Below are 19,158 nucleotides of genomic sequence, written 5' to 3' on the forward strand. Positions count from 1 at the left end.
GGCCGCGGCCGCGGCCCCGGCCCCGGCCCAGTCCCCGTCGCCCTCCGGGGAGGCGGTGCTGCTGTACCGGGACAAGTCGAACCTGTACCCGGGCGGCGTGCAGGCGGGGCCCGGCGGGGCCGCGCTGCGCCCCAACGGGCAGACGAAGTCGCTGGTGCCGCAGCGGCTGGCGCTGGAGTACATCGTGCCCTGCATGAACAAGCACGGCATCTGCGTGGTGGACGACTTCCTCGGCAAGGAGCTGGGCGGGCTGGTGGCCCAGGAGGTGCGGGCCCTCCACCACACCGGCCGCTTCACCGACGGGCAGCTCGTCAGCCAGAAGAGCGACTCCTCCAAGGACATCCGCGGCGACAAGATCACCTGGGTGGAGGGCAAGGAGCCGGGCTGCCAGACCATCCGGCTCCTCATGAACAGCATGGACGATCTCATCCGACACTGCAACGGCAAGCTGGGCAACTACAAAATCAACGGCAGGACGAAAGTGAGTGCGGGGACCGCTGACACCCCCCCCCCCCCTTTCCCCTTCCCCCCCTTCCCTTCCTCCTGCAGCCGGGGGGGGCGGCGGAGCCGGCGCTTGCCCGGGCAGGGGCGTGTGTGCGCGCACGTGTGCGCCTGTCTGCGGGTGTGCGTGCGTGTGCGCACGTCCGTCCGTCCGTCTGGGTCGGTCGGTCTGTCTGTCACACGCACACACGCTCCCCGCTCCCTCCCCGCAGCCCCGTCCCCGGGGCCGGGTCGGCCGCAGCCTCGGGGGCGGGTGTTGTCCGCGGTCAGCGCCCCCGGGGGGGGGTCGCTTTGGACCCAGAAGGTGTGAAAGGGTTGGTTTGTCCCTCTGCTTTTCCAGAGCAGGGGGGAGGAGGGGAAAAAAAAAAAAGCTTTTGGTTTTTTTTTCCCCCTATCTCGTTTATATCCCTGCGTTTTCTTAAAAACTTGACTTGGAAGCTTACCCGCTAGGCGATGAATTATTAAAATGCAAGTTTTGCCGAGGTCTCCCGAAAAAACTGAAAGCAATATACTCATTGGCTTCTGAAGGCGGGGGGGTAGCGTGTGCTAGGCGCCGGCTGTAATGCCTTCTCGGCAGCCACGGCTGCGCGCACCTTACCCGGAACGGGGCTTCCCGAAGAGTATGAAGAATTCTGTGCGTAACTTTTTTGCAGGCTCGCATGAATAGGTCGGGTTTTGGTAAGTCCTGTCTCAGAATGCGGCCTGCCAAGTGTTAGACTTAAAAATGCAGAGAGGAGACCCCGGGCAGCAGACTCACAGCTGTGAGGAGCAGGGTGGCTTTGGGAAGAGGTTGGGGTTTAGGGGGGGGGGTTTGTTTTTTTTTTGTTTTTTTTTTACTCTCATCAAGTCTCTTTTCTGCAAATCCTTACTCTTTAGCTGTATTTCGAGACCAGAGAACCGAGTCAAAATCTCCCATTGTATTAGCCTAATTTGCAATTCCCTTCCAGTCCTTTAAATAAAATTCACGCCCTTGATAAAGGACTAGTAATGAATATTCATCAGTATCTTTTCAGTAAAAAAAAAAAAGAGGGGGGGGAAGCCCCTTCACAATGTGCTACCTCTATTAAAACATAAGGAAGCTAGTGAATTGGTAGGCACCATCCCGCCGCGGTGGTTGCACTGTCACAGACAGACTGTTGTTGCTGCAGCTGCAGAATCTCAGCTGGTAGGAAGCTGCGGGAGGGAGGAGGGGAGAAACTGTAAGGCAAAAAAACCAGCCTTGGATTTGTTTGGGGCACGGGGAACTCCCGTGATAAAGAGAAGTGAGGGGGAATTCTTCTTTTTTTTTTTTTTTTTTTTGAAATGCGGTCTTTGTGTACCTTTAGTTGAACCAGTACTGTGCTAAAACTTTTTAACAGGAACGTGGTCTAGATTCCTCCTAGGTCCCTGTTAGCTTGGACTTTTCTAACCCAACTCATCTTTCAGACACTCCTAAATCTCTTCAAGGCCCCCGTGCTTCAAACTTGCACTCTAAAAATATCAGTGGTTTTGCTGGGTTTCAGCTTTATGCAGCAAAGAGGAATACCGCTTCTGTGTTTATGCGCAGAGGTATGCTTCCATAAATAATACGTGCCAGGGCTTTAGAAAAGGACTTTCAGAATTGTAATCCTGAACCATGCATGCGATTCCTGGGCTACTGTTCCTTATTTTTCTAAGTAGTTGATACTTTTGCTAGTTGTGAAAGAGAGGGGAAAATCTCTTCACGCTGCACGCTTTTGTGGAGGAACGGCAAAGCAATGAAGATTGTGGGTTTTCAGTCACTGCTGAAATTCCTCTGTATTTGGGGGATCAGAACAGATGCAGGGAGCAGGTCAGTGAAGGTGCAGTGCTTTACTCCTTGGTGGTACAGAAGTGCATGACTTTCTGTCTCTCACCTTCCCTTGCTTATCTGCCCACAAAAGTCAGTGCTTGTTGTGCTGCAGGAAAGCTCAGTTCCCTAAAGTTTCAGCAAGAGCAGAATGAAAACTGTCAGTCGCTCTCACAGATTCGCCCAAGCTGAAGAAACAGAAGCCATTGATGAGAAGAGATGGACAAGTCAGTGGAAGAGCGTGATCTGTCGAAACACGGGGTTTGTCAGCGTTTGGGAATGCTCGTTTGTAAAGTCAGCAGGGATGGGAGTGGTGTTACTTTCCCGTTCTCTTCTTTTGCGTCCGTGGAGATCTGTACCTTTCCTCTGCCCTTAATGCCACAGTAAGTTGAGTTGGGGAGGGGGGGGGGGGGAGACCCCGCGGTGGAGACATCTATACATCCCTTCGGGGCTCCTGGCTGTTTAGAGGGCAAAAGGGAAGATGTAATATAAACAGAGACGCCTCTTGGTTATCTGAAGTAATTTTTTCTTCACTTCTTGCCCTTGCTGTTTCTGAATCGAGGTTTGATTGCGTTGCTGCCAGAGTCCCGGTATACTTTTTATTCTTGGCAGTATAGAAGGGTGTGCAGTGGAGATACTTGAATAGCTGCAACAGGTTACTCTGGAACTCTTCTGTCAGTGCACTTTGCGTGGTGACAGCTGCTTAGTTCATTTAGTCAAACACAGTCTGCGTTCAAATCTTGATGGGTACATTGCGTTTGCATTCACAGCAGACTTTTTAAAAGGAACGATGCACGTGTAGTATTTATTCTCACTGGTTTCATTTCAAGTAATAGGACCAAAATGCACGGAAGGGTAGCACACCTTGGCTGACTGAGCTCTTACGGAATAATTTTACTACTCCTGTGTGCGTATGTTGCAATACTGTGGTTTGCATAGTTGGTGTGTGGAGAACTTAGCGTACCATTTTACTGAAGGTACTAAATAAACCAATTTGCAGTGTCACTGCTGAGATTTTTAATTCCCTGGCATCTGAACCAGCAAAAGAATGCCAGCCCTTGGGGATCCCCCTGCCCTCTCTAAAACACTACCAGTGCTAGCTGCACAAGGTGATGGGTTGGCATGTATTAAATGATTTCACTTTGGTACAGCGCCTCATGCAACAGGGGATCTGCTAGCATTGGACTGTGCTCATAAATGTCAGGGATGTACCTGTGCTGAGGAGATCTGGGGTGGTGAAGTCTAGGAGTTTGTGTTTCCTCAAAAAGCCATTTAGTGAGAAATCCGTTGTGCAGTGTTGTAGCTTTGAGGAGAAGATGATTTTTGTATTAACAGTTCTAAAGGTATGTTGTCTTGTGGTTTTTTTTAAGCCTAGCTTTAATATTTTTTTTTATTAGACCTTTAAATGAAAAACAAGCAAAAAAAACCCAAACCACTTGCATCCAGTTACTGAAAATATTGTTGTTGGATTCACTGCAGTGTCGTCTTGGAAAACTGGCTTTGTTTTCAAATGTTGTGCAAGGGTTGGCATTATGTCACAGGAGTCACAGGAGCTTTTATTGAATCTTTAACCTTTACCAGATCTAGTTCAAGCTCTGTAAACAAGCATATCCTATTAGAGGGAATGAATCATAAATAAATCCGCTCCACAGTGTGCTGGAATACCTACCCTCTTTCTATTACTGAGTCTTCAAAAATGTTTTGTTAACTAAATATACCTATAAAATCTTAAGAGTTTTATTCTCTGTGCTTTAACTAGCAGCTGGCTACTTCTACAGAATTGAATGGATTATTGATCAAAGGTTTTAATGATGCTCTTGATCAAGGCTAATTGTTTTTGGTGTTGGGGAAAAAGACCTGTAGGTAAAATGGAAGACATGATGCCTGGATTATCACTTCAAATTTAGCAAAGGCTTAACGTGCATGCCTCTTGGCATTGTTGTTGAACTTGCCATCACTTCTACAAAGTGTCTAGAAAGCAGTACATGAAAAGGGGGAAAGAAATGGGTCTTGAGATGTATACCCTGCATCTCTTAGCCTGTAAAACTCTGTATCAGGGAGAAAGCTATGTTGTTTTAATGGAATCTGTTTGAAACTGATTTACATTCATCAGGGCCAGTCTCTTAAGGTAAAGGACATGAAATAAGGAAAAACGTTAGGTGTAGAAACCTGAGATTTAACATTTGAAAACCTCTGTTGGGGTTTTTCTCTAGATTAACTGGGCTACCTAGAACTGATCTACTTAAACTGATGTGGTTCTGCTTAGACCTGACCATCAGTAGATTACTCTCCAGCCTGAAAGTTATCCATATAGCAGTAGGTGCCAACTAGGCATCTACCTCTCAGGTGTGTGGACACTACAGCAGCAGGTATAAGAGAACAGCTAACTATTTACTCATCTCAGAAGTCCTGACTTACTGCATTCCTTGCTTTTGTTCTCTTAGTCTCTTTCTTTCCAGAGTCTGCTTCCTTCTTTTCTCTAGCAGATGATGGCACATACTTGCATACGTGAGCTGTAGTGTCTTTCTCCTACTTCCTGTTATTTTCTAGGTTTTTCTTCTTCCATCTCTTCCCAAAATATTAATCCTCTTTTTTTCTTTTCTTTTCTCTTATCAGTTGCCACACTTGTATGTGCACATATTTCTGTTTCCTGCCTGTCCTGCCTTAGCCAGTGGAGGTATAAACCTGCTCATCAAAGTCAGGGAATGAAATCCTTTTGAATCTCACCCAGGTGAGAAGGTTTTTTCCTCCTTGCCCACACAGAGGCTGAGAAGGGGTTAAGGGAGGGGGCAGCTTTATCATTTCTTTGCTAGGTTTCTCTTTCCCCTGTTGTGGTCTCTGCTGATCATTTAAAACTTTATATAAAGCTCAAGTTTGCATCCTTTACTGGTATTGCAGTAATATTGGGGCATCCCAGTTGTGGACTGGATTCCTAATAATCGCTGTATGAACGGACATCTGATCTATTAACTGTTCCTGCTTCTGCTCCCATCACACCCAGTGCCATGCGTCTCCTAAGCCTACCCATGGCCTTTTATTAGTAGGAGATTGAATAGGCAGTTTCACAGTCCCTGGTTACATCCCTTTCGTTTTTGCTTCATTCCCACTCCTTGTAACCTGTCAGAAGACCTATAGTTCAAAGTGCTGCATTTTAATGCTCTCCTGTTTCTACCAGTAGGCCAGTGGTACCTGCTGCTTCTCAGCAGTCAGTGGCTTAAAAATTTGCTTTATTAGCTACACATTGTGCAAGCCTGCTTTTCTGCTTTTTCTTGAAATTGTTGAATAGCAGAATTGCTCATCTCTTACTCTCCCCGCCTCCAGTCTCAAAATAAATTGACCTGATTGTAAGTACTTTAACTGCTGCTTATAACTCCCTGGATGCTCATCAGTTTTCAATATGATGCTGCGCACTAGAGCATCCTGGAGTTTTCTGAAGACCTAGAGGGCTCCGGATTCGGACTAGTCTGACTGTGCCCTGTTAAATTAGCTTCTTTCAAAGTTAGTAATGCTCCTTTAGAAAATAATCCTCTAAGAGTGAGTGGATTTCTCATACCCTGCTGTTAGCTTTTCTGTAAGCTGGAAAGAAGAGGCTCTCTGCTCTGGCTGTTTATTTATGTTGCAGCTTTCCTACAAACATGTTGGATTAATGTTACCAAGGAAAGAGAAATGTAATGAAGGAGCAGTAATCAGCTGATAGACCTGAAGCTGTCAGCAGCTGCGTAGCACTGGGGGGGGGGCAGGGGGAACATGGGAGGAGGATAGGTTAAATCTGAGTTTTGCAGATGCTGTTTAAAATAGCATACAGAAGACCCAACCAAGATTCCTGGATGTTCTTTGCACTGTATCTGATTCTGCAAAATACAACCATGAGTGTGCGTGGCAATAAGAAGACAGGGGAAAATCAGAGGTAGAGAATAAGGACTCAGCAAGCAAGCAGGTACTGGGAAGTGATGATGGTAGTGAAACGCCGGTAGAAGGAAAGTGAGCACAGAGGCGGGTGTGGGGCTCTGCTGCAGTTCGGGTGACTCCCGCTCTGATCAGAGGACCCAAGAGCTGCGGCTGGGGATCCGGGCTGAGGAGCATCTGTAAAGTGGGGGGCTTCCCCTCAATTTGCTTGTGGCATGCCCAATTAGAGATTCTTCTGTATCATTCTGGGGATTTATTTCACTATCACACCTTGAATTTATTTCTTGGTAGAAAGCCTACTGATTTAATTGGTTTGTAATGGATGGGTTTGACTTTGTCACCGAGTTGTGGGAAAGTGTGGCTAGGTCTCTCTGTCTCCCAATAATCACTTGAGATGCTTGATCTTGATACAGAATATGACTGATGCTCATCCTTACTGATTCTTTTCCTGACAGTGATGTGTTTGTTGGCAATGGTCTTTTCTTCTAGATGAGAGTGCTGGTTAGTGAAGGGTTGTATAGTGATTCATGGATACTCAGCAGCCCACAGTTCTTAAATCCCTGTTGGGCTAGAGCCCTGACATGCGATGAGTACAGTTTCATTTGTTGGTGCTCATGTACAAGCATTTTGGGTCCCAAAATGAATAGATGATCAAAAGGCTCTCTCTTGTCTCTAATGCAAATGATCTTTTGATCAAGAAGCACAGCATCCAGAAAAGACACTTGTTTATGGCCAGTGAAAATGAAAACATGAACGTTGCTGAGATTCCGGCAGGTTCTCCTACTAGAAAAAATTACAAAGATATACTAGTTTCTGAGGGGCAACTGTGTGGTGATTGTAATTTTGAAGTGTGGTATGAATATAGCGTGTCTGAGGGTGGGGAGCACCGCCTGTGACTGCTAGGAACTTCTCCATACCCTTGTGTTTTAGGCTGTAGTTCAGTGAACGCTTGTGGCTGGCGCTGCCAGAGAAGCAGTCCCTCTTCTTTGCCAGCACAAGTATTTACATGGCCATCCTGTGAACTGGTTTGGGGAACTGATCCATCTGAAAAATTAACTGGCAAAAGAAGTGCTCCTGGTTCAATGTTCGGATGTTTGTGCTGGCACAGGGGACTGGCAGATGGTGAGACTTTCTTTCAGCAGCAATGCAAATTTATGCCAGCTTAAAGTGTTTGCCAAACTACAGCCTTGGTTTAACACTTAGGGACTGATTATCCCAAAATTTGCCCATGAAAATTCGAACACGGTTTAAGAAATCTTTGCTAGCTGTGTATTTTTTTTTTCTTTCTTAACCTTTCTTTTCTTTGTTCTTCCATGTTCAGTGTGAGACTCAATTCTTGCCATCAGAAATGCATTCTTCTGTCCTCCAAGGATCTTCCTTGTGACAGTTTGATACAGAAGCTTTGCAGGTCTACCCACGATGTGATCCCATCTAACATGCACAGGGAAAAAAGTATTTTCTCCAAATGAAAACTGATTTTTTTTTCCCTCATCTCTGCCCACCCCCCCCCAAGACATTCTTGATTTCTCTGTTGCAAGACAGAGCTGGACTGACATCCTCTGCAATGAACACTGTGCTGCAGCTTGCTACTGTTTGCTGCTGGCTGCTGCTGGTAAGGAAGGTCCCTGCTTGGCCACATCCCCTTGTGCAAGGTCCAGCACTCATTCTGCTTCAGGGGCTCTGTCTGAAATGGGCAATTTCAGTACTATTTCACTTTTCTTGTCCTGTTTCCTTGCTGTTCCCTGGTGCATTAGGATAGCTCTATGAAATTCTGGGTTGGTTTGCGGCTTGCTTTTTCCCAGTCATTTTTGACTGAGAAACTGCAGTTAGTTTTTGAGTTCTTGCTGTTCTGGAGATTAGGAACCCATAGCCTTGTGGTTTGTGCACATGAGTGATTTCAGTACACTGTGGGTAATTAATTTCATTTTTTTTCTTGTCAGTGGTGTCCGTGATTTTCTGACCATGTTACTGCTTTGATGTGCTATGCTGTCTCTCCTGCGCAGAATGGGCTTGATTCAATACTGCCCAAAAATCAAGCAGGATGCTTCTCATCATAGCTGTACAGCTCGAGAAGAAGAGCTGTCTTCCCTTGCCGGTGGCCTCTTGGACTGAAATTCCTTGGAAGTGATGTCCTGCCAAGTCATAGGACTGTCTGAACAGCAGTTCTCCTCAAATCTCTGTGTTAGTTGTATCAGTAACCTTGACTTGGCTGTTTGAGAGATGTTTTCCCTTTTTCTAGATGATGCTTAATTTCTGAATAGATTGTCAGCTATTTCCTGCAAATAAATCGGCAGCATATTATTCTCTATTGTGATACTTATCTGCGTAATTCAGTTGTGGTGTTTAGTCCGTCCTGGTTTATATCTGACAGCTTTTGGCTTGGAACAGGCTAGGTTGCTATGGGAATTTTGCAAAATGCTGTCTTTCTAGTTGCTACCATGTTGTCCTGTACTGACTGCTAGTATGTATGTACCTGTAGGTATGTACACAGTATACTTGTAGCTAGTAAGCTATGTTTCACCTTGTCACTTAAATGAAGGCTTTCTGCTGCAGCAGAAAGCAAACTTGTTTTATAAAAGGGAAACCGGATGCTCTGTATAGAGCAAAAGTTTCTAGATGGGCAAGAAGAAACTAAACTGGTTTTCTTTAGGCTCCTTGGAGAGCTCTTGTACAAAGACAGCACTTTTTTTTTCAGTTTAAAATTCAGTTTGGGACTGTTGTGAATGGGTTGGTTAGTTAATTCTTCAGTGGGACACTCGTGGGGCTCCCTGTCTCTTGTGCTGCGGTATTTTACTTTACAGTAAGGGAATGACTGTGGACAATCCAAGGACTATGCAGGTGTTTCTTGGAAACAAACTTATTTGGAGTATATCAATACAAGATCTTTAATCATTGGCATATGTTTTACACTGCACTAAGGAAATAATATTTTGAAAGCAGTATTTTCAGTGAACAGAACAGTAAAGTTATTTGACTTTGCAGCTAATCATCATTTATGATACCCTTTTTGTCTGCCACATTTGTGACTTATTACTTATACCCTTCAAAAGGAGGACTAGCATGGGTCTTTGTGGCCTTTTAAAAAAGTCATTTGGTGCTCATTTAAATTTTTGTAAAGATTAAATTTTTGTAAGTTTCTGAAGATTGTTGGTTAAAAATAGCTGATCAAGCATATTTTCAGTGCAGGCTTGTGCTAGAATTAGCTGGTAAGCGGCAGTCGTAAGCTTCAGGTCGAAAACGAATTCACTTGCTGTTCCAGGGCAGTGTCTGTCAAAAATAGAGAAATGCTTTTATGCACGTAACAGCTGCTTGCACTTGAAGACTTTCTTGTTCTTTGGTATTTAACTTAATATGCACTTAACGTTAGCATATGTTGTGAACAGGAATCGGGTAGAAATGTGTGTGCCTGCACGTCGGTATGGACATTGTGTGTGAAGGTAGGGCGGTTACGTATACATTGTGTGCACTGTGCTCTCACAAAGAAATGAAAGCCATACCTGCATGGTAAGTAATGGCACCAAACGAAAAAGGCTATTTTATACCCAGGGATTAATTTTACACATTAATTTAGGGTCAGACCAGCTCAGAGCACATAGTTTGACCATGAAGGCATTCTGGACTGTACAAATGATGTACAACTTTGAGGAGATGCTGCTATGTGGCCCCAGTGTGCTGCTGTGAGAGCAGAGCCTGAGACTGCCTCACCTTGTTTCAGCAAAAACGAGCATTATGTTGAAAATGATAGAAAGGTGAGTGCAGTGAGGGACTTCAGGAACCTGTTCTCCCTTTTGGCCCTAACAGGATGGAGGAACTGTTGCATTGGTTGTCAGGTGACTGTAAGAAGTTTTAAAATGCAATAAACTGGCTGAAGGCTTGAGGGGCTTATATGTATTTGCTTGGTTTGGTTTTGGTTTTTTTTTAATATGAAGATATTTTAAATCTATTTACAGGAGGAGCTTGTATTGTCAATTCACATCACTTTGTTCTGTTAATAGCTTGAAATGGCAGAGGCTGTAGGTTTCTCTGCTGGGCATACTTTTGCTGTGGCTTGCTGACCTTCTGGTGTGGCAGTCTGTTATCTTCCTGCTTGTGTAGTTCAGAAGGCTGCAGCTATATAGTTAGAACAGTCCTGAAGTTACTAGTCAGATTAAACTGAAAAGCTACAGTAGGCTAGCTTGACTGTTGTGGTAATGTGGAATTTAAATTGCTATAAATGAAAACTTGGTCTGTACTATTTTTGAGGCAGAAATCCTCATAAGTTTAAGTTCTCTGCACTGTGAAATAGTCCAGGGATGCCACGCGTGAAAGACTTCCAAACCAGTTTATAGTTGGTTAATAACCTATCTTTCTTGTTGCTGCTCTGTGTCCCAGTCAAGCATCTGTTCAAGCAGCTAACGCTTGCCGTGGACACCAAGCCTCCTCAACAGCTTCTGCTGTATTCAAACAGCCTGTGGTCTGTGCTCGGCTGAAGGCATCGCACCCTTCCAGCTCCAGTGGTTGCTGCATTGTTGTTCAGGCAGCTGGCACGCAGCCTTGCTGCTGTGAGAAAGGAAACTGTGGCCAGTTGATAAGGGCATCTTAAACTGACTCAGTTTCAGCTGGCATATTGTATGATGCCCAGTGAAATAGATGTTGGTTAATCATACCTCTGTTTGGCTTAACCTTATTTGTGTCTCCTTTAGCCCCTATATGACACAGCATCAGCCAGTCAGTAGCTGTCTTTGTAATAGTGGATTTGCTTTTTCAGGTCATATGGGAAGAGGCTGAGAGAGCTGGGGCTGTTTATGCTGGAGAGGAGAAGGTGCAGGGGGACCGTACCAGTGTGTACAGATACCTGATGGGGGGGGTGAAGAAGAGGGAGCCGGGCTCTTCTCAGCGGCGCCCAGAGACCAGGCAGTGGGCGTGCTGAAATGCAAGAAATTCCATTTAAACGTAAGGAATGTTTTTTTCCACTGTGAGGGTGATCAAACAGAGAAGCAGGTTGTGGAATCTCCATCCTTGGAGACATTCGAAACCCCACTGCTGGTCATCCAACCTGCTGTGGGTGACCCGGCTCTGAGCAGGGGGCTGGACCAGATGAACTCTGGAGGTGCCTGCCAACTTCAGCCCTCCTGTGGAAAAAAAAATACCGCAGTTTGGAGTGGAGGAGGTGCAAAACCAGCCAATTTTTGCAGTCTGTTAAAATAGCTTTTTTCCAGCAATGGCACAGTCAGTAGTAAGTCCTGCTTATTGCATCTCTGAGTGAAGTGACCAGAAGTCTGTCTTCCTACTAGCAGTCCTTTGCTTCTTAAAGGAACATGGTGGTTGGATATGTAAGTAATGTAACAGTTTCAAATATTCCTGGTTTGGATCCCTTTTGGTCATCCAGGTGGTCGCTTGTACTACAGTCTGTGCTGCTGCCTCTTCACTGTTTTCTCCCATGTTGCCTGTTTTAGAGTTCACATGCGCATATGTCCATTATGCAGTCCTGTCCTAGGGTAGCTTGCTGATGTAAAGCATGTGTACACTTCACAAGACTGATTTAAGCAAAAGTTTAAGAAATTAAAATAAATTATTTATCTATAGGGGGGCTCATACTTTCTCTCCAAAACTATTTTGAAGTTATGTGTGATTTTGAGACCTCTTCTATAGTGAGAGGGCATAGTGCACCAGGGATAGCTACCCTTTCTTTGCTAGACAGGCAGAAAAGTGAAATGTGCTGTTTCAAAGCCATGAACTACCAAAAAGTGCCTGACTTTAATATTTCCCATATTTTTACTTTATGTAGCAAATTTGTAACAAACATCTGGACAAGATTATTTTCAGGAGGTTTTTTTTTACTTAAGAAAAATGCCACCCACTTAACATTAAAAACAGTTTCAGAGAAGTGTGAGGAGGGAACCATTGAACAGGTGAGAGTCAGGCTCATTTATTTTGTCAGACTGTTGTATAAATCAAACCCCTGCAGCTCTCAAGTTACAATCCGCACCCCCCATTTAACTTCCAGCCATTTTTCTTTCATCTGTATTCCCTGTACCTACTTGCTGCTCCTGCCCGCTTCCCTCCTGCCTGTGCTCGCTCCCCTGGAGACCTCGGTCTACGGTGGTGGGTTCCTTTGCTGTTGAGGGAGAGGAGAAGGGAGAAGGAGCAGGTCCCGAGAGAGGTGGGCTACCCCTGGCAGGGGTGCAGAGGACTAGGGTTGCCTCAGTTGCTGCTCTCTGCCAGGTAGTCAGCAGTTGCAGGCACCCTGTCGATGGGCTATCCTCTGCAAGGACTGCGTTTGAAAGATAAGGGCTGGATGCCTCTCGGGAGATGCCAGTTTGACCATCCGTGCCCTATATCTAGTAACAAATTGAAGCCAGATGGAGTTGTGCTCATCTGAAGTGACCTTCTGCATGAACTAGATGCTAGACCATCCCTGAATTGTAGGTTAAAGCTATGTGTTTTTGAAGAGTATCCAGTCTTACTGTAAAAAAAAAAAAAAAAAAAAAAAGTCAAAAATGCAGTGAAACAAAGTATAAACCAGCCATTGTAACTGTTCAAATGCTGATGACCCACTCTGCTCAAAACTAACACCATTTTTGCACTCTGGCTAATAAGTTTCAGATTGTAGCAAGTTGCTTTCTCATGGTTGCTACATGGGAGTTCTTCCTTATTGGATGTCTCTGTTTCACACAAGGGTTTGTTATCTGTATTCATACCATTATGTACTTGTAAATAATCAATAAGTGGTACATATATGAAGCTTCAAAATCTATATAGACTGATGCTCTTATATACCATCCATCTTCTGGCAATTCAGGAACGCTCTGAGCCAGAGGTTGCGTCTGGACCACTGCTCGTAATACACACAGATGAATGGACATACTTGCCAGTAATTTATGTAATCTTGTTTTAAAAGCCATTTGTACTTTTGGCCTCTGCAACATCCTGCAGCAACGAGTCCTGCAGTTTGACTAGGTGGAAAAGGAACTTCCTTTTGTTTAAAACCTACTGCCTGGTGATTTCAGTGTCTCCTAGAGTCTGTATTGTAAAAACTCATTTCCCAGTAGTTTTACTTTTCATGGTTTCAAAAGTCAGGCATTTGCTTCCATACATTTTTCAGCTGACACTCTTTCCTTCCTAAACTGAAGAATTGTAGTCTTAGTATTTCTTCAGACGGGTAGTGTTCCACGTTTCTGGTCATTCCTGCTGTCCTTCAGTGCAGCTTTTCTGGCTATGCTAATCCCTCCTTAAGGAAAGGCAACTGGAATTACAGTAGTTAACGTACGAGTACATCATGAATTTGTATGCTGGCATAGTGATGTATTCTGTGTCGTCTTTCCCTGTCTAGTGATTTATGACACTTCACTTGGCTCTGTTACTGTGCTGAGATGATGTTCTTAGGAGAATGGCCTGCATTTACTACAGTTTTTTGTAAAGTCATGCTATCCAGTTTAGATGACATCGCTGTGTATGAGGAGGCTTTTTTTTTTCTCCCCCCCCAGGGTATTCCTTTGCACTTACTGTTTCCTGAATTTTACCTGCCATTTTGTTGTCCGGGCACTTGGTATAGTTTTGCCCTTCTGTGCACCTTTCTGCAGTCAGGGCTAGGGTGCATTACACAACATATTTCAGTATTGCATGTAAACACTGTCACTCTGCTGCTCACCCCCTTTTCCCAGGTCATGTATGAAAAGTACAGGTCCTGTGAGGATCCTGCTGGTAACTCCTCATTTTTCACTGAAAGGGGGTTAGTTTACAGTAGTGAAATTCCTATTGCAATTTACTATTTTATTGTTCTTTGCTTTGCCTGTTCCAGTACTTTGGAATGCATTGGAAGATCCATGCTTAAAGCTTTCTAATTTTTGCATTAAAGTTAATGCCTTGAGTAAATTTTTATTAAATCTCCGTTATAGCTTGGAGAAAATGACATGTAGTGACTCCCCAAGGCTTCCTAACAGCTGGCACAGACTCAAGAAAAACACAGGAGTTCCTAGACTGGAGTCCTGACTTTGTCATTTTCCTTAGTGAAAATAGAAAACAGGAGTGGTCTCTCTCATGAGTCAAAGGCTATGCCAAAATTATATTGTAAGCTATATAGGTAATAAGATAAACATATATTATTTTTACCTATTTAGTCCTATAAGTTTATAAAGAGCCTTGTAAACATGGAAAATAATATTCCTCTGCAGGACGGGAAACGTAAAAGAAGATACTATCAACTAGCTTTATTTTCGGTTTAGTCTTCTCATATAGCAACATGAATGTTGCAGAGGTGCTGTTTCTGACTTTTTGCTGTGCCTTTTACCCTTTCTACACTCACATCCTGCTACTTTGAAGGTACACACCCACTGAAAGACAAAGCTAGTAACAAGTGATCCTTCCTCACCGTTGAGGCTTCAGCTTCTGCAGTTCAACTAGTAATAGCTCCATAGTAAAACCCCAGAGAAAAATTGCCTTTGAGTGAATGAAAATTCCAAAACACTTTGGTTTTTTTTCTCCCCCCCCGCCCTTGGGTACAGCTTTCTAGAGGAAGTGATGGAATTCTTCAGGGTCTCAGTGGGGAGCAGAATTTGCCAGTGATGGGAAGATGGACTCCCTTTGAGATTTTTCCCTTTGAAAAATCTCTTTTACTTTTTTCATCATCTGTCCTTCATTTGGAAGGAAGGGTTATCTTGGCTTGGGAACCCTTAATTAAGGTTGCCTTTACAGAGGAAGTAAATTCTGGAGTACCTTTCAGTCGGCTTGCTGGTAGCTGCATAGCACCATTGCTTGTATTGATCCTGGGAATAAAATATATCACAGTCTTTTTACTGGCACTTTAGGGCACTGGTGTGTGCCAAGCTGGGGGGACCAGTCGATACGCTTGAGGGCAGAGCTTCCATTCAGAGAGATACGGACAGGCTGGAGGTAGTTAGCTTTTTGCAAGGCCACTCCGTGTGAACATTTTATCTGGGAGACAGATTATGTGAGCAGCCTTCTGCATGCAGTGGGTGGATATGAGCATGATAGTCCTCTGCCGTGCATGGAGCAGTGGCTTTTTTCTTGTTTTCAGTTGCAATTCTGTGGGCTCACAGTAACCTCCGATGTCCAAGATGTTTCGTAGTGTGGTTGATTAAGAGACTGGAGGACACAGAAAAGCAATTATAGCTGAGGCCTGATGGGGTATCTCAGTTAGTGCTTGCAGCTTGATGTCATGGGGTTAGCAGCAGGGCAGTCACAATTAAAACCCGTGCCGTGGAACTTGCTCCCTTTGTTATCGCAGCACATGGTTGGCAAGCGCCTCTGCTGTCCACGGGTCCTTACCCACTCCTCCTCTTCCTCTTCTTCCCTTCAGCTGTTCTCTGGCTTCAGAATCGGTTTTCCTCTCCTTTGGTTGCTCATCTCAGATCAGGTGAAGACTTGGAGAGGATACAGAGTGAGTTCTGGGATCTGTAGTATCTTTAGCGTAAAGATACAGGGCCATCTACTACATGTAATAGGAGTTAGTAAATCAGTTGGCTGCCCACAAGTAATTTCCTGAAATGCTGTTTCCTATTCAGAACTACTATCCACTGTTAGTGTACAATAATAGATACGTGGTTTAGAACACCTGTTGTTTATTTTCAGTAATGATGTAGGAATTTCGTTTTAAAATAGGGTCTGTGGCTGAAAAATACACTTCTGCCAACCCTAAAATCTGAAGTGATTGCCTGCTGACTTGAAGCAGAAGTTGATTTCTTGTATAGAAATCTAATCTCATAGTATTTTGCAGAATTGACTGTTCCACTTGTTCCTGAGTTCTCATGGCACTCGGCATTATTTTCCCCCTTCCAGTAATGCAGACTTTTGTCAGTGCTGCTATTCCTTCTGGTGTCTGCTTCTCTTTCTTCATCTTCGTTTTGTTTCACTGTACTTTGTCCATCAGTAATTTCCACTGCTGCTGCTTAAGATGATGAGGAGTTCATATCCTTGAGTTGTTTCAGGGTGTTTACAGACTGAAGCAAACAGTTTTATTATGTTCTTGCATGTATTGTTTTTATTTATCTTTTGTTGTTGTTGGGGGTTTGGGGTTTGGGTTTTTTTGGTTTTTTTTTTTTGTTACAACTTAAAGCTGGGAAGAGGCTTTGAAAAAAATAAAAAGAAAAACTTAAGCTCTGCAGATCTTGAGTGTAGGCTGCATAAATATGTCCTGTGGATCAGTTGTCATGGTCTGACGTGACACCTCTGTTGGCTACTATTGCTAATCCTGGCAGTCTCTCCCTAGTGAGTATGGTAGATTGTAAAGCCCTAACTGTCCTTTGGTTTACCAGAAAAGTTCCTGCTGACTGGGTTTTTAGGGACATACAGAAAAACCGTTCTGCAGAAACGTGAGAGAATGAGATGTGCACGTCCTGTCTTGAAATCCATCATTTCTGGGTGGGATGTGGAACAGTGTGCTTCCCTTTTTTATTAAACACGGTGTTTTTAAGAAGGTTTAAGAGTATGTAAGTACTGGCTGTACTGTTTGCATGCTGACTCAGCTGGTGTTACGATTTCTCACTTCCCGTGTGAGTATGTGGGGAGAGAGTGGTTCTGTACTCTTCTGAATGCCTTGAAAGAGGAAAAAAATCTCAGTGACAAGTTGTTTCACAGAGGCTTTCTTCTTGTTCCTGTCAGGTTTTGTATGCTATGGCTTTTCTGCTTACATCATCATGTTGTGTGGAGTTTGGGTTCTGCCACCTTCTGATTTTTAGATTGGAAAATTCAGAGTTTGAGGTTAGCATCCTACTTCTAACCATGATACTTGTTTGAATTACAGATAGTCATAGCAATGTTGATTGACAGGAGTCTTGACAGATAGCATCAACAGGTGTTTTAGCTGTTCACAGAAAGGGGCCCATCTGTGGAGAAGCCTACTTGCCTTTTAGGAAGGCTGGGTAATTTGATGAATATATAAAATATTGTTTTTGTCACTGAAATAGTGACAAGGACAAAAGTAGGTAATCTTTTTTGCCTGGATTGGTTGTTTTCATAGCATTTTCCTAATGCAAAGTATAAATGGACTTGGAATAAACCAGATGGGTTCCTTTTAATCAATTGATAGTTGGTACTGCAGCATGTTTTATTCTTCTGAAGGTATGAGGGTGTCGAGTTTTTCCATCACACTGGTCTCTCCGGCCATAAGTGGTTGTGATTGATGGGAAGAGTGGGAGAAAGCCTGTTGGAGCAGCACCAGGGAGCTCTGCTCTCTGCAGGAAGTCCTAACCTAAAGATGATCTTGTTTCTGCCATGAGTATAAATTTGCTGTAGAGTCAGCTGAATTGGTGTTTAAGAAGATGGTGGGGCTTTTGTGTCAGCCATGTGAGAACGGGCAGTTGCCTCAGGTGTTTCTTTCTCGTGCTCTTGTGGCCACGTACTCCTAGAGCAAATACATCGCGTTCCTGAGCTGCCCTGTCGCAGCAGAATGCCTCCTTAACGTGAAATAACGTGGCTGGCTCTGCTGGGATGTACGTGGAAGCAGTGGGTTTTGGAATTGCTTTTCTGACTCACATGCCAACGTCAGCAGTCCTGCTCCTGGCGTTTATGGTCAGCTTTTAGCTCTGCCTGGCCACAGCTGTTCCCCAAGGCTTTCCCCAAGCACTGGTGGGAGCCTGACACAGCTGGAACACCAGTGGGTTTGTATAATGCCTGCTTACATTGAACTGGGTACGGTGGGTGATCTGGTTAAAACCCAAAAAACCCCAAATGTTGTTTATACCAGCTGGGAGAGAGGCCCTATTACAGTGCGATGGTGGGATTGTAAAGAAGGGCTTGGATGGAGACGGTTTATGTGTGAAAGCCCATAAAAAGCAGTATGGGCAGAGTCAGCATTTCTTGGATTTAAATTGTAGGTGACTTGAAAGCGTATTACAGGCTGTTCATTGCTATTTGGCTTTAAACCTTAGTCAGACTTTTGTGCAGTATGAATATAAATTAAAGCAGCACTTTGTCTATTAGTGTTTCAGTGCAGAGTTATTTGGTTTTTTAATTTATAGATAATTTCAAAGAATTGTCTGGACTCTTAATAGTAGGAGTGAATGCTATAGTGTATGGTGTCAAATTTGGAATGCTGTAGGCATGCTGAATCATGTATGCCCCCTTGCAAATATCATTAAAAACGATTTTAAAAATAATTTTCCTCAATGTACTGTTTATGGCAGTAAATCTTTCTGTGGTTAAAATCTAGAGGTGGTGGCTGAGACCTGGACTTGGACACTTCAGTAAATGTTCATGTAGATGCAGTAAACTTAAGATACTTACCGTACACAAGTACCTTCAAGTATCTGGCTAACCATGGTATTAAACATGCAATCCTGTTACCATGCAGTTGCACAACATTCAGATTTACATAAAGATATATTTCCTGCAAGCTAGATTTCAGTTATATGGTTATTTTGCTCCTTAAAGCAGAAACAAAATTACAGTTTTAAGTAAGAAGTGAAATAACTAAAATTGGTCCTTTTATGTGTGTGTGTGTATATATCCTAGTATTTAGCAAAATTATCATGTACAGTTTCGTTTCTTCTATAGGGAAGAAGTTCTCAGCATGTATAGTTTTGGGAGGAGAATGGTAGTGATGATGAGTGATATTCTTTAAATGGCAAATCTCTCAGCCATTCACTTTCACAGATATTACAGTGAGGTTTTGTTTAAAAACAAAAACCAACCACCCCTTGCCTGCCCTTTTAATCCTTGTGGTTTCTTCCTCCCCAGCCTCTGCTGGTATTAAGAAGTATAAAAAGTCTCCAGCTTTGAAGTTTGGGGTAGTGTGCATGCTTTATTTTTAAGGTAATGTAAGTTCAGCTTATCCAGTAGATCTCTCACAACTAAACAAATTCACTGATTGTATGTAATAATCTTAAAATAGGTAACCACGCTTTTTCACGTGTCATCCATCAGTGTGCCTGCTGATGTCATGTGGTTGGCTCTGGAAATCTGGTGTGCGCAAACTCCTGTCAGAATATATTTTAAGTGATGTAGCT

General features: G+C 43.7%; 1 protein-coding gene across 1 annotated transcript in view; it reads left to right on the forward strand.

Annotated features, from left to right (window-relative positions):
• The first annotated feature begins 10 nt into the window (after window positions 1-10).
• EGLN1 (egl-9 family hypoxia-inducible factor 1) overlaps window positions 11-19,158 on the forward strand; it is a 35,968-nt gene continuing 16,820 nt past the window's right edge. The window contains exon 1 of the mRNA XM_010562654.1: window positions 11-481. Coding sequence (XP_010560956.1) covers window positions 194-481 — 288 coding nt within the window. The 5' untranslated portion in view covers window positions 11-193. The remainder of the gene's footprint in view (window positions 482-19,158) is intronic.

Source organism: Haliaeetus leucocephalus, unplaced genomic scaffold (genome assembly GCF_000737465.1).
Source record: "Haliaeetus leucocephalus isolate CR32 unplaced genomic scaffold, Haliaeetus_leucocephalus-4.0 Scaffold162, whole genome shotgun sequence".
Lineage (NCBI taxonomy): Eukaryota > Metazoa > Chordata > Aves > Accipitriformes > Accipitridae > Haliaeetus > Haliaeetus leucocephalus.